Here is a 23,949-nt window from a genome sequence, read left to right as displayed (position 1 = left end):
CACAGTGGGCCTAGGACGCAGAGCAATTGCTTTGAGAGTTGAAGTCTGGATTTGCATCCTGGTTTTGCTATTTAGTGAGGGGCTAATTTTGAGTAACTAACTGAATTCTCTGAGCTACGGTTTGAAAACAAACCAAAAACATTTTTTTCTGGGTAACGACACAAAACAAACAAACACCCCAAACCAAAAGCTGTACAAGGGCTCTTCGTGTCTTATCAGTATAAGTGCCTAGAGCAACACTGTAGGCCTGGCCAGGCCTGGCCGTGTGGACCCCATAGATGGGGGTATTACCTCAACTGGGTTCAGGTTCAGCTGCGTCTCTAACATTAGAGCACTAGCAGCATTGTGGTCAGTGATTCAGGAGAGATTTTAAGGCAGTTTCTTTGTCCTTCAGATGCATTCACAACTGTTCCACATTGATTAAGACCAAGTGCAAGACAGCTCTAAAACTCAGCACCAGTGCAGCTGGCCGAGGAGGAAATGGGGCTGACTCCCTCCTGTACCCCATGTGTCCTGGCATAGAGCTGTCTGTCCACCCAGAGGAGTGGATAATTCTTCCGAACTGATAGCAGAGCTCCCCAGACCCACATTTTCGCTCAGATGTGTGATGCTTATGGGACCGTGGTGGCCATTTCTGCATCTGTACATTTTCTAAATCAACGTCATTAATCTTACAAAATTTTTGTAGCAGGGCCTCCATCAAAAGCCAGTTCTGTATTTTTGTGGGTTTTCCTCATGGGTTTAGCTAAGATGATACAAATGGAAATTTTAGAAATCTGTCCTTTTTGCACCCACAAATGTGCTACTCAGCTGTTGTCCAACTCAACCTAGTTTGGGAACTATGATTCCCTGGGAACTGGGAAAAGCATTCCCAGCCTCTTCTCTGACTGCTGGATTAGCACAGTTTCCCTGAGCCCACAGCTGAATTCCAGCCCCGAGGAAGAAATGTCTTAGACGGAGTGAACTCCCAGCCTGGAGCCTGTCAGAGGCTGTGTCATGTGTTTGCATTAGCTGAACAAAAAGCAAGCAGGCTTTCCGGCCCCGCTCCCCCTCCTCCTGCACCCCCCTCTGGAGGGGCCGGTTAAAGTCTAGACAGTGTCTACTTGGCACCGCGCCTTTTTAGCATGATCCACACAGTTCTGTGGCTCCGACTTGGGTTGCCTCTCCTCGCTCACTTCCCCGGTTTTCTGAGCCGGCCTCAGACTGTCTCGGGGGGACTGGCCTGAGCCGCACACATGACAAGCAGGTGAGTGTATTTATGAGACTGTCAGGCTTTAGCTGTCTGCGAGGCTCGGAGCTGCGGCAGTGCCAGCAGTGCTGGCCGAAGCTGTGGCCGAGCTTCCAGAGATTGCTGCTGGCGTGTGCCGGCTTCAGACCAGCCTCCTCTTACTGGCCGGGGACGGCCTGGAGTGAATCACTCACGCCAGGCGGTGGCACCCAGGTCGTGAGCCTCGTGCCTTCCACTGCTGGTATGAATTTGGGCAAGTCACCAGATCCCTCGTCTGCAGAATTTGGGGGTTAGAGCAGGTGAGCTCTAGAACCCAGCCCACAAATCCTGTCCCTAGGCGAGGAGGCAGACATTTGAGGTTGGATTGTCGAAAGGTTCTTAGGGGAGTTAAGATATGTGACCAGCTCTTGTCTTAACTGGTGGCCCAAGGAGGAACAGTTTGGAAAGAGAAGCTGGCTCTGGAATGGGACAAAAAGAGTCACTACAAGCAGCAGGCCTTTTGTGTCTCTTACTTCCTCCTGTGCGTACTGAGTGCAATATAAAGAGTACAGCATGTGGCCCCCAAGCAGTCCATGCCCGAGAATCCCAAATGCTGTTTACTCTATAGAAAGGAATCACTTGATTTCCCACTTCAGAAACCAGCCGCCCAACAGCACCAGGCAAGAAATGAAGACTGCTGGCTCTCCTTGGGGAGGAGCAAAGAATGTTTTAAAAGGAAGACAACTCAGAATTCTAAAGTGTGCAACTTGAGCTTTTATTGAGCTTATTAAACGGACCAACCAACAAACAAAATTTTCTTCTAGTCTTTGTAAATGTTCATTTAAAAATAATGATGCAGTATTGAAATGGCTTACAAAAATAGTTGTCTGGAAATGCTGTGTGGACCCTAATTTTCTTCTCTGGAACACGTCTTGCCTTCTTCTCACCATGCTGCCTGGCCTGGGACCAGGATCCTGAGTTTCCTGAGCAGGTGTTGATGAAGTTGCTGCCCTGGTCCCCATGCCCTTCTCCAAATCAGGGCCTTTACAGCTGAGGGCACTGCTCTTTGGCCTTGACCTCAGCAGGTAAATCAAATGACCTGCGAGGATGAACTCAGTAAGGAAACAGAGGCCAACACAGATGCTTTAGTCCTGCTTCCATGCTTAGTACCTTAACTGTACTTCAATTCCTAAATCCTGCTAGATAAGCCCAGTATGCTACTTTATCGGTTCTGCGTGGGGGTGGGGGGAGCCGAGTGTTACCAGTGGCTTTCCTAATAAGTCTACTCATTCAGTGTCAGAATCGAATTAAAATTGGCTGTGCCCCACAATGGGCTATATACACAAACACACATAAATTTCACTATTTAATGGACTTAATTGACATTACTTAATTGAGTTATATTTCACTACTTGGAGAATAGGACTGTCTACATATAGTTCCAAAATACTTCCCTCACAAAAAAACCCCCAAATTCCCATTGGAACTAATGAAAAGAAGCATGTATGTTATTAAATTTCCCTTAATGGGACGGTTGTAATTTAGTTTAGTATTTGACCTCCATTATACTGTCCTGATTCCTTTCTGAACCAAGGCCCATAGAAAATAGTGATGAGGAGGGCTTCTTGTTTTTTTGTTTTTTTGTTTTTTTTTTTTTTTTTTTGTGGATGTGAAGCTTGCTGGTTAATGAACATTAATGTAATCAATGTGTTATTCATTTGTTCATTCATTCATTTCCTACCTCATTCCAAAAATAAGGGGAATGTTTTCCTTTCAAATCTCATCGCTCACAAGTCCTGCTCATTTCTGTTAGGGTTAGGGATAGGCTAGTTTCAGTTATGGAGAAGGACCCAAGTTTGTGGCATATTTGCACCACAGAAAAATAAAATAGATAAAGAACTCCAAGACAGAAAAACTTTTGGTGACTCTCATGAGGATACTTGGCACATCTAAAGTTTAGTAAGAAATTGATAAAGTGTGGAGTTTCTCTTAGAGCAGCTAAAAGCTATTGAACTGAGCACCGACTCAGACATACCCGAGTTCCCTTCAAGGACAAGGTCCTTATCAGGAGGATTCAGGTAGGGTTTTCTAGGATGGCCTGCCTCAGCTGACGAAAGTCTGCTTTGGGATGCAGGCAGATATCACAAATGCTCAGAACAGCCTCATTCGTCCAAGGGCATCTTTATCCTTGGTCTTCACTCTATGCTATCATTACAATGCTACAACTGATTGGGGGCAGGCTGAGGTCTATGTCAGAAGGCAGAAATTGAGTTGGCTTCCCCTAGGAGTCCTAAAAATCATTCAGGAATGTGTCCATTTGTGCTTTGTTCCCCCACTCCTCCTCTAGTCTTCTGTCCTTGGCATTTTCTGTTTTCTTTCTTTTCTTATCCTGTGTGACCTTGGCTTTGTCAACAGCCACATGCAGAGAAGCAGACTTCCTGGTTTAGCTATTTAGTTTTGAGGCTAAAGCCTTCCACTTTATGCATTAATTGGTGTCTGCATCATGTTTAACAGAAGCATAATTTTCTGCATGGCCCTAAGGGCTGGCTAATGATCAAAGAAAGCCCCAGCACAAGGACACTTACTTCAGGTATGAATTCATTACAGGTTTCTCAATTTCCTTTCTTGGGAGGAAGGGACTAGAAGGGAGAATGGCATTGGGAAATGTTTTGAGTAAAGAGGCCAGACATTGAAGTTTTTGCTAAATGTTGGGTATAATACAGTACTCACTGCAGACTTCTTTTTTTTTTTTTTTTTAAAGATTTTATGTATTTATTCATGAGAGATACACAGAGAGAGGCACAGACACAGGCAGAGGGAGAAGCAGGCTCCCTGCAGGGAGCCCAATGTGGGACTCGATCCCACTGAGCCACCCAGGCATCCCTGCAGACTTATTTCTTAACAAATTTCCAAAAGACTTATGGGCCATATTGCTTTAAAGGACAATTGCTAATTTAATAGCTTTATCTCTGAGAGATACAACTGGGCAGCAGCCTTTGTGTTTTTGTTTTTTGCAAAAGAACATATAAGGTTAATGAGACTTATTGTAGGGATTATTTTGTAATGCACAAAAATACCAAATCACTATGATGTACACCTGAAACTAATAATTTGTGAATTACACTTCGGTAAAAAAAATTAAAGAAAAAACATGTACAATACAACCTGGATAATAAGAAGCTATAAAAGTTGGGGTTTTGTTTGTTTGTTTGTTTGTTTGTTTTGGTCACATGCCTTATGTAGGCATTCCCTTTACCTAGACAAAAATAAGGAAACCATGAAGATGTGAAATCCTCTAAGAACAACCTAATGCTGAGGATTGTTGATCTTACTCTGTTGGTCATTTTAGAGCTAGGTCATTGTGTTTTCCCTCTAATTTCTGTTTACAAATTTGATCAAATAGAAGGCTGTTCATTTCCTGCTTAAGTTGGATCATAGGATGGCTGGTGGATTAGAGCAAGCTGTGATTGATCTTCCCCAGTGGCTATATTTCAGTTGGTGATTGGGTTATTTTTCTAGGTAATGCTACAATTATTTTCCCTTGTGGAAAAGAAATAGCATTGTCACTTAGTAGCCATAATGACTCATGTTACAGTAGCCGGAATGTAGAGACCTCCTCATTCCCCAGTGATCTAGTGTTTAACTCCAGGAAAAAAGTCTCTCTGCTGAGGTTGGTGAAGTGGGGGGGGAGGGGTGTGTATTTGGAGGGGACAGTGTCTGTCTCCCAGATAGTTTATGCGTTCCAGATTACCAATCTGAGGGTTTTAGATGTGACAACAGCCATATTCTGAAAGCCATGACATTTTCTTTGAGAGAGAGACAGAAAGTAGGGAATTCTAAGCCTAAGGGTGTTCAGAGCATGTGAACTGTCCCCAAATGGTCCTTGTCTTAGAAATAAGTAGAATGAATAGGAAGAAGGAAACTAGTGAAGAGGAAGCCTGAAGGAAGAGAGAGGCAGTGATGAGAGCGAGAAATTCTCCCTCTTAATTGTAGTGGGGTAAGTGAAGATGGGACGATAAAGAGAAGAATTTCTGGCTTAAGATAAAGCACAGCATGAGGAAATATTATGAATGAACACTGCTGATCTATATGATCAGAGAATATATGTCTGCTTTTGCTATGTGAACGCATGGTCCTTAAAGCAAAACTCCTGAGGACAAATGTTAATGTAAAAGCTATATTTTATTTTTTTTTTAATTTTTATTTATGATAGTCACACACACAGAGAGAGAGAGAGAGAGGCAGAGACATAGGCAGAGGGAGAAGCAGGCTCCATGCACCGGGAGCCCGCCGTGGGATTCGATCCCGGGTCTCCAGGATCGTGCCCTGGGCCAAAGGCAGGCGCCAAACTGCTGCACCACCCGGGATCCCTAAAAGCTATATTTTAAAATGGCACCTGTATACAGTGTGACTGGCAAGGGAAATGTTGACCTACAGTACCTTGCACAAGGCAAGTGCTCAGTAAATAGTAGCTACTCTTGTTTTTGCTTGAATTCCAGGGGACAGTAAAACTACAGGGAGAAACCTACAGAGCCTAGACCTGTGTTTCTCAAACTATAATGAGTGGTGTTGATGTATGTGCTAGGTTAAGTCGTTCTTTAGCTGCAGGATTTTTTTTACAACTTGACAATGTTCGTGTGCATTATTTCTTTTCTTCTATAGGAGGAGAGTATTATAAGCAGTGTTTCCCAGACCTTTCACTGTAGGGCACCATTTCCAAAAATACTGTAATTACTTCAGTGCTGTATTCTGTGGAACAGTTGGGAACATGAGTTGGACTTTCATAAGCAGAGTCTATTTACATCTGACCTCGGGTCTTAGTGGACTTGCTGAGCTCACTTCCTAAACTAACACAGTTTCATCGAGGAGGTATGGGACTTAAGGCCAGTCCAAGGGAAGATCCTTCTGGGACTGACTCCATACCAGACCATTGGCACGGCCACGTCCATACCTACCAAGGACTGCCTGGGTGGTTTTTTTTGTTGTTGTTGTCAACTCAGAATACCCAGGAATCTTCCTTTTGTGTTTTCACTTTTCCTATCCATTCCTGTTCCATGAGCAAGTCCTGTTGGCTCTACTGTGAGAATATATCACCTCTTCTCAGTCTCCATCTCCACCACCCTTGTCTAAGCCACCATCCTTTTGCACCGGACGATTGTAGTAGCCTCCTAGCTGTAGTAGCTGTAGTAGCTGTAGTAGCCTCCTCACCCCGTTCTCCTTCTTGCCTCTGTCCATCTACTTCTCTGCACAGCAGCCTGAGTAATCTTTGTAAAACACATATCTGATCACATCCCTCTCCTCCAGTGTTCCCCGTTTCATTAAGAATAGAATACAAAGTTCTTCCCAGTGCATATAAGACGCTGCATGCCTTTTTTTTTTTTTTTTTTTTATGATAGTCACAGAGAGAGAGAGAGAGGCAGAGACATAGGCAGAGGGAGAAGCAGGCTCCATGCACCGGGAGCCCGATGTGGGATTCGATCCTGGGTCTCCAGGATCGCGCCCTGGGCCAAAGGCAGGCGCCAAACCACTGCGCCACCCAGGGATCCCTACATGCCTTTGCCTGCTTTTTCCAACTGACTTCTCACCATCCTCCCTCCTAGACCCTATGTCACAGCCACGCTAGTCTTTTTCTGTTTGGGAACATAACATTTAGCTGTGTGTCACAGCCTTTGCATTTTTCTTCCCACTGTCTGAACTGCTCCTTTCATCCTTAGGTCTCAGCTCAAGAGAGCATTCCCTCATTCAGTCTAAGTGGCGTCGCCTCTCCCAGATTTCTCTGTCAGGCATATGCTGTGTTATTCTAATGTACATCACACTCTTGAAATGATCTTGTTAATTGTGTTTATTTTCACTCTCCTCTCTCTAGAATATGTACTTCTAGATATAGCCCTTCTCCATCTCATTCACCAACGAATCCTCAGCACCTAGACCTGAGCTTAGCACATACTCGGTGCTCAGCAAATATTTGTTGACTTGATCCCCTGGTCAAATGGGTTAATTAATGAATCCAAATGTCTCGTATGTAATATGAGGAGATGCAGAGTCTCCTGCCCATATAATCTTTGTTCTCTGTGTTAGATTCTCCAAGTATTTGTGTACCTGGCACAAATGTTGATAGCATTTGCCTATCAACACCTTGCTTAACCTTGGACATGGTAGTAATGTGGGCTTGCTTAGTCTCGCACCTGGATTCTGATTCTCTCAGCTCCAGGTGAAGTTGCAATTTAAGCAGAGGCATACTAAATAGTAAATATTTGTTTGCTTTTCTTCCATGAACAGCAATTCTAATTTAAGTGGGCATCGTTCCAGAGTAAGCTAATATCCCAAGGAATATAAAATAAAGCATTAAGTTAAATTCTGTTGTCAGTGATTCTTTGCCTCAGAGCCTTTGGTCACTTTGTCGTCAGACATCACATTTCACGGAGACCTTTATTTTTGGGCATCCTTTCTGCCCTTGCTCTGTCTCCTGTTCATTTGAATGGCAACTCCGATGGGCAAAAACATATCCCTTGGACTTGCACATTAGGTCTCAGAGATATCCTGGGGAAGGGTCCACAGATGGCACAGTGATCAGCAGTGGGTGGGGTCTTAGGGAGCAGACACCCTTACTTACCTGCAGTCTTATTCTCTAAACTCCCTTACTTGACCGATAGGCCAGTTTGTTGACTTCCGTAGCATTTTGCTCCACTTTTCAGTGGAGTCAGGATAACCAAAAGCAGTTAAATATGTGGCATTTCTCTAGTGTTTAATCAATTAAAAATAAAGAATAGGGCTTTGAGAATTAAACAGCTACATAATACTTAGGAAGTGTTTTTACTGCAAATGATTATCTGTAGCAACTATGCTATGTTTTTGTGTAGAGTTTCTAAGGTAGTCCTTGGGGGAAAGCAAATTGAACAGAAAAAGAGGTCTTTGTGCATTGTTGGTACAGTTTGAAGGTCTCACAGGATCTTAGTCTTTGCAAAAATAGAGAGTTTTACTACAGTGGAGCAGAATATCTGGCAGTCTCTCATTGGTGGGTCTCCTGACTCAGTCAGATAAGGCCTGATTGGCCAGCCCCAGTGGGTTTTACTGCTCCTTCCCCCCAGCTGTGGCTTCCCAACTGCTCCAAGGAAAGAATGCAAGGCAGGAATGTCTCAAAAAGAATAGAATGTGCATATTTTCATTGACTTTAATCTCAAGGCACTAAAAGTGTGTGTGTGTGTGTGTGTGTGTGTGTAATATTGAAACTTGGCAGCAAAAAGAGTGTGGCAGTTGAGCCAAGAAACCAAAAAAAAAAAAAAAAAAAAGGTTTGAAAAATATCCACTGCATTGCCAAATTTGTCCATGGACGTTTATGGGAAAAAAAAAAGGAAGAAAGAAAGAAAAAAAATTTTAAATAGTTAAGAGAAGTTTTAGAATATGTAGTTTAATTAGCCCCTTATTGTTTTATGAGATAAGCCATACAAAGTACTAAAGGAGGTGGCACATATTTTATCTTCTAGGGGAGACTAGAGGGTGACTTGTCCAAAGGCATTAAAAGCAGAGCCAGAATTAGGCTTAAGTGCCCACGACGCCTGCCTGTTTTCAGGGGACTAGATCTTCATTACTTCGGTATGCTGGTCCCAGATGCAGCCCAGCGTGCTGCCTTACTGAGCTGTTCAAATATCTGTTGACTTCAATTATATACACCGCTTATAAGACGTTCCTGGTTCAAGAAAGTCTTATCCTTTCTACTTAAACTCTCCTCCTCAATTCAGCCCTCAGTAATACGTCAGCACTCAGAACTTATTAGAGCTGGGCTGTTCAGTAGGAAAAACCACGAGCCACAGGTGGACATTGAGTTCTTGCAGTGTGGCTAGTTTCATTAAGATGTGCTGTATTTTTTTTTTCGGTGTATTAAATGCATGCCAGGTGTCAAATACTTACTATGAAAACACCATGTAATACGCCTCACCAGTGCTATTGGTTACAAGCTGAAATGGTAATATTTGGACTATATTGGCTTATGTAAAACAAATTTTTAAAATAATTGCTTCTTTTGACTTTCTAGAACTTTACCAGAAATTTTCAAGTCCTCTGCGAGACTGATATATTGCTATTGGACAGTGCCGCTTTAGACACTTGTCACTTAACCGCAAATCACATTTAGCTACATTGTCTTGAATTTTTGCCTATTAGACTGTGTCGTTATTTAAAATTACATGTATTGGGGCGCCTGGGTGGCTCAGTCAGTTAAGCACCGGACTTTTGATTTTGGCTCAGGTCATGATCTTGGGGTCACGAGATTGAGCCCCTCATCGGGCTCCGTGGTGCTGGGCTTAGAGCTTGCTTGGAATTCTCTCTCTCCCTCTCCCTCTGCTCCTCCTACCCCTTCTCCCTCTCAGTCAGTCAGTCAATGAAATTCCATGTATTTGTATTTGTGCCCCATCGCCTCAACTCCTCAACTAAACTGTCCACAGCTTAGGGATGTGGACTGTGCTTTATTCTTCCTTGAGTCCCCAGCATCCAACTTGATGTCTGGTATTTGTTGCTCAGTTACTTGCTTAGAGATAGGTTTTGTCCAATTCCACTTTGGGCAGTGGTAAGGAAATACAGATTAATTTGTGCCTGAAGTGTTGCTTTTTTTCCAAAGGGACTGATTTTACAAAGTTCTTCATCTGTTCCAGAAAGGTTACTGTTCCTCTAAATTGGACTATTAAGAGATGTCTGGGTGGCTCAGTGGTTGAGCATCTGCCTTTAGCTCAGGTCATGATCCCAGGGTCCTGGGATCAAGTCCTGTATCAGGCTCCCCACAGGGAGCTTCTTTCTCCCTTGCCTCTATCTCTGCCTCTGTCTTTGTGTCTCTCATGAATAAATAAATAAAATATTTATAAATAATAAATAAATAAATAAATAAATAAATAAATAAATAAATAAATAAGACTGTTAAAATCCAGGGGACTTGCAGTGGGTGTCAGAACTTCCTGGTATACATGCTTAGCAGAGAGCAGTGGTGTTAATTGATTATTGCAGGTTGTAAGGAGTCCTTATTGCTACCCAAAAATCTTGGGGAAAGTCCACATTAAGCTCAGAGATTTGTACCCCACTATCTGGGACCTGTCTGCATTTTGGTGCAGGTAAATAAGGCAAGTCAGCCCCCGTGGTTCCCAGCCTGAGCCAGAGTTGAGAGAAGAAGATGACCATTAATAGTCACTGTTGTCAAGGAACTGCCAGGAACTTTTATCAAATTGCTGTGATTTCCACAGTTCCTGAGAAAATACTAGGGGATGCATCCTGGGTGGGCCTTACCTCTAAACATCCCACAGTTTTGTAACTGGGCTTGTGGCTGAACCACATTCTCATAATTTCTGGGCTGGTTATATTGTGCCTAAAATACAGTCATTTTAGCTGGTGCCTTGGGAGAGTCTAACCTTTCCCTGGGTTTTGTGACCACAGAATCCCTGAGCCACTGTTTTTGGTTCAGTTGTTAAGGAATGTGTAAGAATGTATACCTGGAAACCTCTACTCTTCAGGGGGAGATTTATTAGGTCTCTCTGCTGTGGAATGATCCCACTCTATTGACCACATTATTGCCATAAATCCAGAGAGAATCATCCTTCTTTGGCAACAATGTGTGAAATGAATGTTTCTCTCTTTAGAGAAGCAGTTGGACCAAGATCTTGAAGGAAAGTGGTCCTGTCTGTCCAGGTTCCCCAGCTTTGCAACAGCAGGACCCCATGAATATCCTCATGTGACAGTTGAATCAAGGGAGAGTAAGGCTCCAAGAGGCAGTTAGTTCATGCCCTGAGTAGTACTTTCTTTGAGTTTCTCATCTTTCCTAGTTTATGCTCTAGGAAGATTCAGCCCCAAAATCCATAGCTGGGTTTCTGGGGGCTCAAAGTCATCAAGTTAAAATTTCCACTTTGTAAAATAAAACTAATAATTTTTCTTTAGGTAGCCTGTTCATTCAGGTGACCAGATGTTACAGTCTGTGCCTGTTGTCCAAGTATATCCTTTTACTTTCAAAATGTTCCAGTGTGGCTGATAGAATGTATAGTTGCTTACTAAGAGAAGACATTCCCCTGCTCAAGCTCACATACCCCTACTTGTCCTGAGTACCCAGCCAGCATCCACCTCATAGAGGAGCTGGGTTCCGTAGTGATAGACAAATTAAGCTGTTGCTTCCCCCAGTGATCCAGACTCAGATCTAGAAAGCCCCTGGGACCAGAGACTGCCCACAGAATGCTATCACCTGCATAAATTCTCCCAAGATCCGACTTCTCCTTAATTTCATTCCCTCCCTTGGATGCCATCTGAAGGGAGTGCTTCATCTGCATTTGGAGTTGGAGTTGCTCTGGGTGCGTATCTGGGGCATAGAAAATGGGGATGAGGAGGAATTGGAGGGGGTGACCGGGCAAGGGGGAGGAACAAGCCCTGCCTGTGGAGCCCAGGATGATGAACACCACCTGTCTCTGGCATTTCCTTGGAAGACTGTATTCCTCGGACTCCAGGTTCTCCTGGCCGACAGTTGCCATGGCAACACAGTGTCTTAAGAACTTCTAATTACATCTGTCTGCTTTTCCTAGAACCATACCGAGCCACACATATGGTGACTGCATTTAGCGTGGAGTTTCTTGCTGCGTTTTAACCCCTTATGCATTCCACAGGCTGGAGAATAATTACCAGGATGCTAGAAACTTGACAGCTGCTTTGCAGCCGCACTGCACCCAGAATCCCAGGGCTTTGTCTATGTTTTTAAAGCAGAGACTTACACCGTTATGCTCTGCGGGGTTTCTGGTCTCCCTGCTCCGTTTTGTTCCAGTAAACCCTCAACTCTCTTCCCCCGGCCCCCCTCGATCAGTCCCTGGCCTCAGCTTTTGGTTGGACATCACAGTTCCTTTCAAGATGCCCAGCACCCTGGACAACAAAACACCTGGGCACAGCAATGGCCTGGCCCTTCCCTGGCCACTCACATCTGAGTGTATTCCAGCCCGCAGTAAGGTCAGCCTAGCAGACGAGCCAGAAGGGAGTGCTTGGAGACCCCCAGAACGTTCTGCACATGGGGGACGGGTAGGATCAGGCAATGGCAATGCATTCTTTCTCACGTTTAGGGAGACTGACCATCTTGCCTCCCTTCTACCTCAGGACAATGTAGGAACAGGATTCCTGAGAAGAGTTAACATAAAACAGCTGCCTTGGGTAATAGCCCATTTTCACCATTTCTCTTGGCCCCCCTTGCTTATCTTTGTGTCTGCTTCTCCCTTGTGTGAGTCACCAAGGTGTCAGGCTGCTCTCGGTGACCTCTACCCTACACTCTGAAGTCCCACTCAATTTTGCCTTCCTGTGAGGTCCCCCCCACATTCCCACACTGCTACCTTTTCCCTTTTCCCCTTCCCTGAGCATGTCTGCAGGATTATATATTAATTGTGGACAAAGGAAATTCCTGAAAGCCATGTCAGTCCTTCTTGCTCTGCTCTCCACCTCTTCCGCCCCCCTCCCCCACCCCGCCCACCCCGACACATACCCCAATGTCTTTCTGTGGGCCGAAGACTGTCTCTCACTAGGGAAATTTCAGGCTAAAAATTTAATTTGCCTGGTGGAAAAGGGTGGGGTCTTTAGGCTATTTCCCCCTAAAATATTGATCCTGAAAGGGGGCAGCCCCAGGAGAGGAATTGGCCCCGGGGGCTGTCTTTCTGCCCCTGCTCTAGGTCCTTAGGGCAATGTGGCTCAGTCGCCTTTGGATACTTGCAGCAAAGTTGATTGCGTGGCGCAGAGCACTATGCCCAGCCCTATAAAAGACTTTCTTTTATTTTTTTAAAGATTTTTTTAATTTATTCATGAGGGACACACAGAGTGGCCGAGGGAGAAGCAGACTCCCAGCGGGGAGCCTGATGTGGGACTCAATCCCAGGACCCCGGGATCATGACCTGAGCTGAAGGCAGATGCTCAACTACTGATCCACCCAAGTGCCCCCTACAAAAAACTGTAGAACTCTAGAAACTTAGGTTCAGCTGGGAAGACAAAGTCTGCATAATCAGTTATATTTTTTAAAAAGTGATCAAAATAATAAGTTCATGCAGAGAAGAATGAACGTGTAGGGATGGAAGGAGGAGCTCATACCACTCAGAAGGTAAAGGTCACCGAGGATGGAGTTGTGTAACGTGAGCTGAGCCTTGAAGGACAGGGATAATCTGTTTAATCCAGACAATAAATCAGATTTCCCAGATGGTGACATTATTTTTTTAGGTTGGTCTTGTGGGACATGCTCTGCCCATTTGAAGGTTAGAGAGGCATCTAACAATACCTCATGGTGCTGACATTTTCAAAGGGTAATGAGTTTTCATTTCAAAATGTAGGACCTCAGGAAGCCTGTACCCTTTCTTTTAGTCTGCTGCAGCCACCTGCTCTCTTCTCCGATATCTCCTGAAGCTCCCCATAGCCAGGGGACCTCAGAAGCGAGGTCCTGGAGGTGCAGAGGTCAAGGATCTTGAGGCTACATCAGCAATGAAATCACTCAGGAAACAGGAAGAAGACTGGGTCACTGCCAAAGACCTTGTTAAAGATGGCCAAGTAGATGTCAGTAGATGACGGTATCAGGATCAGTGTGAAGCACCTTGGAGAACAGTGGGTTCACTTTCAGTTTTAGGGGGAGCCACATGCAGATTGGGGTGGAGCTGCAGAGGTGGGGACTGCTCTCCAGCTTGGGGAAGGTACCCAGATTCTCTGCACACTGGCTGTCTTCCTTAGTATGTGATATTGGGAACTACCCAGAGTCTACCTAAATTCAGTAGAGCCTAGGGCAAAAGGGGGGGGGGGGAGAGAATTTGTAGCTTTTAGCCTAGATCCATCACTTCTGTCCTCCACCAAAGCAGGAATAAATCCTACATTCCACTCAGAAGTTCAAAGAATGTGAATCCCGTTTGGTTCAGTGCTTGGGGTCGCTTGGGGAGGTGGAGGGTTGGCTTGGGATGGAGTGCTGGGAATGTGCGGGGATGTGCGGTGATGTTGATCCAGATGTGGCTGGCACTGAAGGAGACACTTCCAAAATGTTCTCTCAGAGCTCTCCTGTAGCTGCCCCTGGAGCTCTCTCTCCCCCTTCAGTGGAGGGTACTGGGATTTAGGTGTGTGGGTATTGGAGCTTTTTTTTTTTTTTTTTTTTTTTTTTTACTTTTAATCAACCATTTGCCTTGAACTACATGTGGAAATAATTAGAGCATGGATGCTGAGTAAATGTGAGCACTGGCAGTCCCAGACATACTTTAGTGACAGGTTCTTGGCAGGAATGAAGAATTGTGAATCTCATGTGAATTTCCTTTAGCCATTCTCTCCCCTTTTCTTCTTGCAAGGCAAACACAAATAGAATAAAAATGTCATTAATGGCATTCAAAGGGAGTAGTGGGTTCCAACCAGTCAACCAAGAGTGAAATCAGGCCATGCAATTGGGGTCCCATTACTACTCCTCTGATTTCCTCTGTCATGACCCAGGAGGGAATGAAAAGGCATTGCTTATGAAAATTCTTTGACTGCAAAAGCCAACTTTAATTCCACCACCAAAACCCAGCAAAGACCCTGAAACACTGGCAGGAGGCTCTATACATAACCAGCCTCTAGTTTGGGCAAGTCTAGGTTAACTTCCTTGGGAGATTAAACCTTGATACTCAAGAACATCTGAAATGGCAAATTCCTGTGCTTTCCAGTTAAAAGAATCTTAACAGTTTAAGGGACTTTGGCATCATCTACAATTCTTTCCTTTTATGGATCAGGAAACCAAGGCCCTTGCCCTAAGTCACACAGTGTGGGAGGCCGAGAGGGCTATGTCCAGGGCCTCTCTCCAAATTCCTGGATCCGTTCTGACATAGGACCTCCCCGCCTTCGTCTGGTCCGGCTGCTGGTTCAGGTTTCAGCAGAGGTTTCAAAGACTTTTTTGGAATTTTTTTTTTTTTTTTTTTTTTTTTTTTTTTTTGCTGTTTCATCCCAACATTTGCCAAATCATTTCTCTCATACAATGGCATTCATCATCCGTTTCTTGGAGCTCTCTAAACATCCCAATCTTGCTCCCAGTTTTCTCATCGTGCCTGCTCTGCTTCCTTGGCTGCTTTGCCCTCAGAGCCCTCATTACAGTCGTGCAGGCTGCTCACTGCAGGAGGACGTGCGGGGCGCTGTAACCTGCTCCGGGGTTGCATGCACCCCGGAAAGCTCCCGTGGGGGTGCGGGCAGCCTGTACTTCCTGCTCCCTGGCCACCCTCAGCCCTCCATTCCCACCCTCTCTCCTTGAGCTCATCTGTTCCCTTGGCCTTGTTTCCCCTCCTACATGGATCAGGCCCAGATGTGTTCTCTGCTCCTTCGCTTTCAGCCTGTCGGGAGGACGTCTTAGTGTCTCCTTAGACCTGAGTCCGTAACCAACTCGTCGCCAGCGACCCCTCCCGCCTCTGCCCGTCTCTGACCTTGGCAGGTACACTGGCTCTCAAAGCCAAGAGTCTTGGCAGTTCCCTGGATCCTCACGTTCCTCTCTTCTATCTTGTTTGTTGCCAGATCTCATTATTTTTTAGAATTTTCTCCTGAGTCCCTCCTTCCTCTGCTTCCATGCCACCAGCATACATGAGACCTTTCACCACCCCAGGCACCTTCTACCCTGTTGCCTTGTGCCCACAGTTCCGCCTCACCCACTTCCTCCCGCATATCTGCCGAACTGGTCCTAAGGCCCTCCTGCTCCAAACCTACAGTTTTTCCATCCAGATCCTATCAGCTTAAGGCTTTGTGAGGGCTCAGCTCCAATCCCATCTCATTCATGAAGTCCCCCCCCCCACACGCACACTCAGAACTCCACTGATCTGCCTTTGTGAGTCTCGTTGCCCCAACGAGGTTAGAAACTCCTGTGCGGGTAGAGGCCGCGATGCCGTCCTCCTTTGGGGTTTATTACATGGACCTTGCATCATGCTGGTCATAGGCTGTTATCATTCGTGTTTTTCTACCCACATTTATCAAATATGCTTTCTAATGGATTTTACTCACTTGCCCTGGCCTTCAGTGAAGAAGACACCGTCAGACTATCCATGCCCCCTACATTGTCCTTTAAAGTGGACAAGTCTTGGGCAGACAGTTGGAGGATGGAAAGTGAATACCATAATGAAACCCAACAGACTAATTCTGGGCAAAAAGTGGTTTAGCTTAAAAGGTCCCACCAAGGAATTCTAAAGAAACAAGGGTACAATTGTACAACTAGGGGGTTTACAAAAAGCACTTCTTAGGAAGACCAACAGGATATCTTGGGAACTCCCAGAGATCACTCTGAGAACTGTAGGCAGATATTGGGGAGCCTGGTAGGGCCCGTCAGTCACAGTGGAGACACTGGATGTGCCTGAGTTGGGGAGGCAGTGTGACAGTGTCGCCCCCAGTGCATCACTGTGGCCCGTTGTTCTGAAGGCATGAGAGCCCCCTGGGGTGCTCAAGTCAGAGCCTCTCAGGGCCAACAGAGGTGAATCCTCAGACTTCATAGACCCGTGGGAGATTTTTCTCAGTCCTGGGAGAGAGGGCCTAACATATTTCTAACTCTGTGTTTACTAAGTGCTGCTGTACTTCTACAATGACTAGACAAGGCCATTACAGAAAGCTCAACTTACCATTCTGTAGAAACCAAGCATCTAGTTTGCCGTGGTGGGGCTGGGCCACCTCAAGGCCTCAGGATGCGGGGTGGAGGCGTTCCAGAGATGGTGACTGTGCAGCTGGAAAAGGGAGGGGGCCTCCCTCTGAAGGTGGCAGCTTAGATCCTTCAGCTGAAGAGGCAAACACTTAGAGAATGTGATGGAATCCGCGAGACAATAAAGACAATGGGTGACGTAAACAGCCTCGTCCCATTTGAATTTTGAAAGTAGTAATTTTTAGACACACAACACGGTATCACGCAATGAGAAGAAAATGTCAGGAACGTGATATTCCATAAGCTGTGATAGAAGCTAAACATAGAAATTAATACAAAGGAGAGTTAGGTAGTTCTTCAATGACGGGTCCATATTGATTCTTTTACCTTAAAGCTCATCCTTGGGGTGATACATCCCTTATTTTGATGTCACGAAGGCCGGCCACATCTTCCCCCAGACATCCTGAGTAGCGCTGCTACTGGCCACTGGCATTGACACTCACTCAAACACCCCTCCTTCCCAGTGAAATTTAATGTAAAAAACATTTATTGCAGCTTTTCTCAGGCAGGGCACTACGGTGGGTGTGTCAGGAGCCAAAATGTGCAGGCACTTGGAGTTCACTTGAGATAGGCTACCCGTGTCTAAAATATTGAAGAGGACTTTAATATGCTAAAGGCCCCAAAGCCTTCTTGCTTATGAAAAACATAATAGGGTAGGTGGAGAGTCGGATTTATTGTGAGCTAATTAAGCTTTAGTTTTCGACCTTATGCACAAGGCCCCTTCCCGAGGCCCGGTGCCCAGTTTTGCAGTCCTAGTCGTGTATTCTTTTTCTCATGGAGGGCCCCTCAAACTGCTAAAACTTCAGGATCCAGGGACCCCAGATCTTGCCTTGGTGCATTCTGCTTGAGGTGAGGGACTAGTTGTGAGCACATGTGCAAGACGCACACTGTCCCAGCAGATGCACAGGCTATGGCCACGCGCGTAAGAACAGCTGCTTGAAGTCGCCTTCCGCCTCTTTCCTTCACATGTGTGGGATGCAGCAGTGTATTCCTTTGCAGACAAAACGAATTGGAGGGACTTAGAACAGGGTCACATGGTGCTCCAGCTACATTTCAGGGTCCTGAAGGGGTTTGGCCTTCTCAAGCCTCTGCTACTGGGTTCCATTCCAGAATGGGTCCCGCCTTGCGTCCCACCCTGCGTCCCACCCAGCGTCCCACCCTGCGTCCCACCCTGCGTCCCACCCAGACCTCCTGCCCTCCTCAGTTCTGTGAATGCCTTTGTCCCAAGCTTCGTGGTGCTCAGCATATCTGAGGGGCCCTGGTGTTCCTGTGAAGTTTCCATGACTAATTCTGGCAAAGCAAGGAGAGCCTTTCTCACGTCAACAAAGCCGCTCTGTCACAAAATAGTGGCCAGGGGAGCCAGAATTCCACCTTGGCATAAGTAAGACTGTTTTTTTTTTTTTTTTTCTTTTCAAAAAGAAAATTGGGAAGGAAGAAAAGAATGGGGGGTACAGAGCCGACCCAGTTCACTTTAGTGAAATGATGATATATTAAGCTGACGGTTTTATGGTTTTGCTTACAAGCTTCCTCCCCTGCCAAAGCACACTGTTCTTCCAGAAATTGTTTTACTTCAGAAGACTTTCTTTTTTTAAACATTCAAAGCGTAGTTTATATTCATACTTAATGCTGGCTGGCCCAGAGACCCCGAAGCACCATCACCTCTTCTGGTAGCTTTGCAGATAACTTGCTTTGTACTTTGCTTGCAAAGGATCTCTTTTAACAGCAAAACTAATTTATTCTTTTAGACTTTGGATCCACAGCAACACCTTTTCTAGCTTTGATTTGTAATGAGGCAAAGTGGTTTGTGGCAAGAGGGCTGGAATTAAAGTCTGGAGACCTTAGGCCAGGACCCAGCTCTGCAACTATGAGGTCTGAAGAGACCAGTCACACGCAGCCATGAGCCTCAGTTTCTTCTTCATCATTGGATGTTAAGTCTGGAAGTGCCTTAAAGGTAACCCCTGCCTGCCTATCCTAAAGGATTTGGAGAATTAAAAATGAGAGTAAAAAATTAAGGCTAATTGAAATTGCTCTACAGGTATAAAGTGTTATTATCATGCAATGGCTAACGGTTGCCAGGGAGAAAGCTGTTCCCCTAGTAACATTTGACAATGTTCCCAGTCAGCCCTTTACCTCTGGGGGAGTTTGCGTTGTGAAGTTTAACAACCACGAGACCAAAGCCCCAGAACATGGTTTACAACACGTAACGAAAACAACATAGAAGCAGGTCAGGGAGATGATGCAGAAAGTCAAAGCCAGAAACCCGATGCTTCTCCATTGGAAGCAAGTATTTTGTTGACTTTTATCAACATAATCAGTGTCCACATTTTCAAAACACACCCCTCCTGACCCCACTCAGTGAATCACATTTTCACAGGTATACCCCGACTTAGGGGTTTGCACATCTGTGACCTCACACTCGTAGAGCAATTCATATGCCAGTGTGGTTGTCTATTTAGATGAAATTCTCATATAGCCTTGGGACCTAATTCCTAAAAAAAACTGCATGGTGCTCTGTGGCCTCTCCCTGTGCCGGCCCTTATAGCTGTCCCCTCTGCCCACAGCTCCCTCCCTTGACTGTTCCCTCCCTGTAAGGGAATATTGAGGCTCCAGGGCCAGGCTGACCTGTCTTTCAGTCCTCACTTGGCTGTTGCTCATCATGTGGCCTCTGTATGTCACGGAGCTTTTCTGAATCTTAAATCCCTCCCCATCTGTGAGATGGGACTAAAAACAGATGCTGCGAGGACAGAGGTATCTGTGAAGGCCTCACTCAGTTTAGGTGCTATAATTCATATTAGCATTGGACCCTAGGCCCTTGTCACCCTCCACTAGTGCCTCTAGCCTCTCTCCATCCAGGCTGCCCTCCACTTTGAGTCTGAATTTCTGAGGTGGAAGGGACCAGACACCTTAATATTCCAAAGCACCACATTCACCTGCTGCCCTGCTTCTTTTCTGCCTTACTCACCACACCCCTCCCCACCAGGCAGACTTGTTCCATGAGCTTGTTTATGCCAGATGCATCATCTCCACTCAGCAGAGGCGTAAGACCACCTACCATGCCAAGGAACTTTCTAGGAGCTTCAGGGGTGCTCATGACATCCCATTACCCGAGAAGATAGGACTTGGAGAAGAGCTTTCAAATGGTACAAAGAGGCCACCTCTAGGAAGAAAATTTTCATTGTTTTCTGCACTAAAGCACGCCTGTGAGTGGGAACAACTGGGGAAGATTGACGGCTTCAGGTGGGACATTCTTTCCCAAGCCAGCAAAAATCCTGTTCTTTGTATCTGCTGCCTGTGGCTGTGGGGTGCTCTCCCCACCCCGCCCTCCCGCCTCCCACCCCACAGCCTCCCACCCACATCTCGATGGCTGGGAGGGTGGGGCTGCAGGAGCCAAGGCTGCATCTCTGCATTGCGGCGTTGAGTTCTGCAAGACAAAGAGAGAGATTGCCACCTATTGACAGATGTGCCACCTGCAAAGAGGGATGCCAGTGTGACTGGAGCTGCCCCCTTTTCTCTTTGGTCTTAAACAAGAAGGGACGGGGGTTGTTCACCCTTGTTTTTTTTCCATTCAGCCAGTCCTCCCACTCTCAGTATCCTGAGAATACCCTGGAATGCCAGGGTGACAGAGGCTGGGTGGGGACATGACTACCAAGGTGGTAACAGCACCCAATGACGCAGTTGTCCAGAGAGTCAGTAGCAACGGCAGCTCTCAGCCAAGTGGCAGGCACTCTGCTGCAGGCAGCTCGCCTCCTCTAATGCCCACACACCCCTTGCGGGGATTAATGTTCCCATTTCACACATGAGAAAACCGAGGTCTAAGGAAAGGTGCCTTGCCCGTTGCCATGGCAATGTAAGGAGCAGAGGTGGGATGTGGGAATTCAAATGTAGTTCTCTGAGGCACTTGTAAGCACTTTCTCACATTTGCTAATTATGCAAATCACACCCTGTCATAATCTCCTTCACCTTGAATCTTCTGGATATGAAAGTCAATCAAGGATAAAGGAACTGCTTTCCCTTTCGTTGAGTAGGATCTTAGCTCTGTCGTGTTATAGTTACTTAACCTCTAAGGCTCAGTTCCTTCATCTATGAAATGGGGAAAGTTAGGATGTCTAACTCATGGCGTTATTCTAGGGCTTAAGGGAGATAACGTATAATCCAGATCACCTAAGCAGAGAGCCAGGTATTTATAAATGGGAACGTACTCGTCTGCTGTCTGAAGATCCAGGTTAGAATCCTAGCTCCTCTCATTTTTAGCTTTGGGATCTTTGGGCAAGTTACTTGACCTTCCTGATCTTCAGTTCCCTCATCTATAAAATGAGGTTAATAATAGGCATGTCCTTGCAGGGTTGTTCCTACAGTAAGATGAAATCATATGTGTGAAAACACTTTGTAAATTTTAACTGGACTATTCAAATATTAGGCTTTATTTATTTTATTATTTTTTTAGTTTTTTTTATATTTTTAAAGATTCTATTTATTTATTTGACAGAGCACAGGCAGGGGGAATGGCAAGCAGAGGGAGAGGGAGAAGCAGGCTCCCTGCTGAGTAGGGAGCCTGATGCAAGGGATGCAGGGCTCAATCCCAGGGATCATGACCTGAGCCAAAGGCAGACGCTCAACCGAATCAGCCACCCAGGTGCCCCAGGCTTTCTATTTTAAATAAAGAGTATCTGTTTCTTCACATGATTTTGGAGGACCATTTCTGAAAAAATGGCTTGGGTTGAATTCAACCTGGAAGTTAAAGCTTTTCTTTTTCATACTTTAAAAACAGCAACAGAAGGTAAAAGAAGCTCTGTACTTGCCACAGGCTAGTCTGCAGGAAGCTCTGCTTGCTTTTCAGTTTGTGATGCCCTTCCCAACACCGTTTCATCTGCACAAGTCAGGGCTGGGACTGACCCCCATTTTATAGATGAGGAAACTGAGGTTCAAAGAATGAAAGTCGCTACTTAGAGACACACAGCTAAGTGGTAAAAGGTCGGCCCGTGGAGCTGTGAACTGGTGTCTTTAGAGCGTAGGCATATGCCCGGGCTTGTCCTTTTATGGATTTATTCGTCTGTATCTCTTGGCAAGAGTGTTATTTCATGAAGGGGAGAGGAGAATATAGTCTTATCTGAGATTTTTTTTACCCTGGTCAGCAATAGCCTTTCCCCTTCCTTTTTAGAGCTGCTTTTCCCTTCCCAGGCACAGTTAGGAGGGCCCTGCCCCGAGAATATGCTTGATTTATCTCCGCTCCTGGTTTAGGAAACAACAGCTCTCCAGGCTTCCCAGCATTCTGAGAATTACTTCCTCTTCTCTTCCCCGCCTGCCAGCTTTATTGAATTCGCCTTAGCAACATCCAAAAAAGAATGGGTTTAGCAACAGCATCTGAACCAATGAAGTGTGAGTGTGGCAAGAGTTTCTGGACCAATGGGATCCCGGCATGACAGGCAAGATGGCTGGGGAGAGACAACAATAACCTGGAGTTTGCAAAGCAGCCTCCAGGTGGCAGCAGACCAACTGTATTGGGCACAGCCCTCAGCTCTCAGTATCTACTTTGTTTTTGTTTTCTTTGACTTCTTAGATAGGAAACGTATACCAACTACAAGAATTTTAGTATTGCAAGCTTTGCGGGTGTGAGTTCTCTGCATGACATGGTAGACATGGCCTGAAGGGAGGCATCTGAGGCTCCCTGTCTGCCTTTACGCCCCCACCACAGCGCCTGCCATCTTTGTTGGTTTTGTCACAGCCAGTGCTACCCCAGTGGGCGGGGGGCCTGGGGGCCTGTGGTGACTGCTGCTCAGCAGTCACACAAGGGCTGGAGGAATCACATTCTCCTTTGTTCAGCCACCACCGCTGCTGGCCTGCATGACGAATGAGGTGGGGCTGCTTTTTAGCCACCAGTCAATGGGAGGGAAGGAATGTGTCATGGACAGAGTAGGGCCTGTAAAGACTCATTTTCAGTGGCAGAGACTGGGACCACTCCCTCCCTGTAGGTTCTGCTGCACACGTCTGAACAAGAATGTCTGACCACACGGGGTTTGAGGATAATTCTACTGTCTGTCGAGTGGTTTGGCCCTCTTGGTCTTGAAGCCAGAGGCAGATGTGGACAGGGGCTGAATTAGACCCTACCAAGTAATACCAATTCCATGTTTTGATGGTTTAGTGATCCTTCTTTTGTCTTTTGAAATGATACTCCCTTGAACACCACTCAGCGAGATTGTGGTCCTCCAGATAGCCATATTTCTCTCACAGGTCTCTCTTTCCGTCTGGCTTACTCTTCTCATCCTTTAGGAATTAGTTAAGCATCCTGTCTTTAGAAAGTCTCATTTGATTCTCGCCCTCCTTCCCCCTTTTCCGGATCCTGGTGTCCTGTTGCTGCACTTGCATGTTGATTTCTAAATGTCTCTTTATTTGTGAGCTTCCTCAGAGAGTCCTGGCACTCCTTGAGGACAGAGACAGTGCCTTTATAGCTCTTTACTGTAGTGTTGGCATAGAGGGGGGTATTCAGTAACCGTTTTTAAAAGAAAGGAAGCACATAAGAAAGAGACTCTTGCTCTTTAAGAAACAATCTGAGGGACTCGGAGGTAGCTGGGCCTGGGCTGGAGCAGTACCAGCAAGTCCAGGGCTGGCTGTTGGGGACAGATTCTAGCTGTTTCAGGACCCTTTGGCAACCATGAGCTGCAACTCCAGACTAAGACCAGAGCCTGAAGAGTAACTGCCACCATTGGCTTATGCCATGACAGGCTCATCTCTGTGACCTGGTTTCCTTTATGACTTTGTGTTTTAGGAAGAACTAAGGAGCAAATCCAAGATCTGTGCCAATGTGTTTTGTGGAGCCGGCCGGGAATGTGCAGTCACGGAGAAGGGAGAGCCCACCTGCCTCTGCATTGAGGTAAGTCCTGAGGTCACGAGCTAGAGGACAATAGGCCAGACGGCTACCTTGCTGCAGCAGCTGTCAGCAGAGCAGTGCCAACAATTTCATCACCTTTATAAAAGCATACGTCATCTATTGAAAGACAAGGGATATTCTTTTTTTTTAAATTTTAGTTTTATAAGATTTTGTAGCTTAAAATTTTAATAATGCTTTATTAAGTTAATACATTTGTAT

At 45.8% G+C, this 23,949-nt stretch overlaps 1 protein-coding gene across 1 annotated transcript in view; it reads left to right on the top strand.

Annotated features, from left to right (window-relative positions):
- The window catches only part of FSTL1 (follistatin like 1), a 52,722-nt gene that overhangs the window by 10,127 nt on the left and 18,646 nt on the right, over positions 1-23,949 (top strand). The window contains exon 3 of the mRNA XM_038582959.1: positions 23,629-23,733. Coding sequence (XP_038438887.1) covers positions 23,629-23,733 — 105 coding nt within the window. The remainder of the gene's footprint in view (positions 1-23,628; positions 23,734-23,949) is intronic.

Source organism: Canis lupus, chromosome 33, assembly GCF_011100685.1.
Source record: "Canis lupus familiaris isolate Mischka breed German Shepherd chromosome 33, alternate assembly UU_Cfam_GSD_1.0, whole genome shotgun sequence".
NCBI classification, from domain to species: Eukaryota; Metazoa; Chordata; class Mammalia; order Carnivora; family Canidae; genus Canis; species Canis lupus.
The sequence above is the reverse complement of the archived record's forward strand: the minus strand, read 5'-3'. Positions and strand labels throughout refer to the sequence as shown.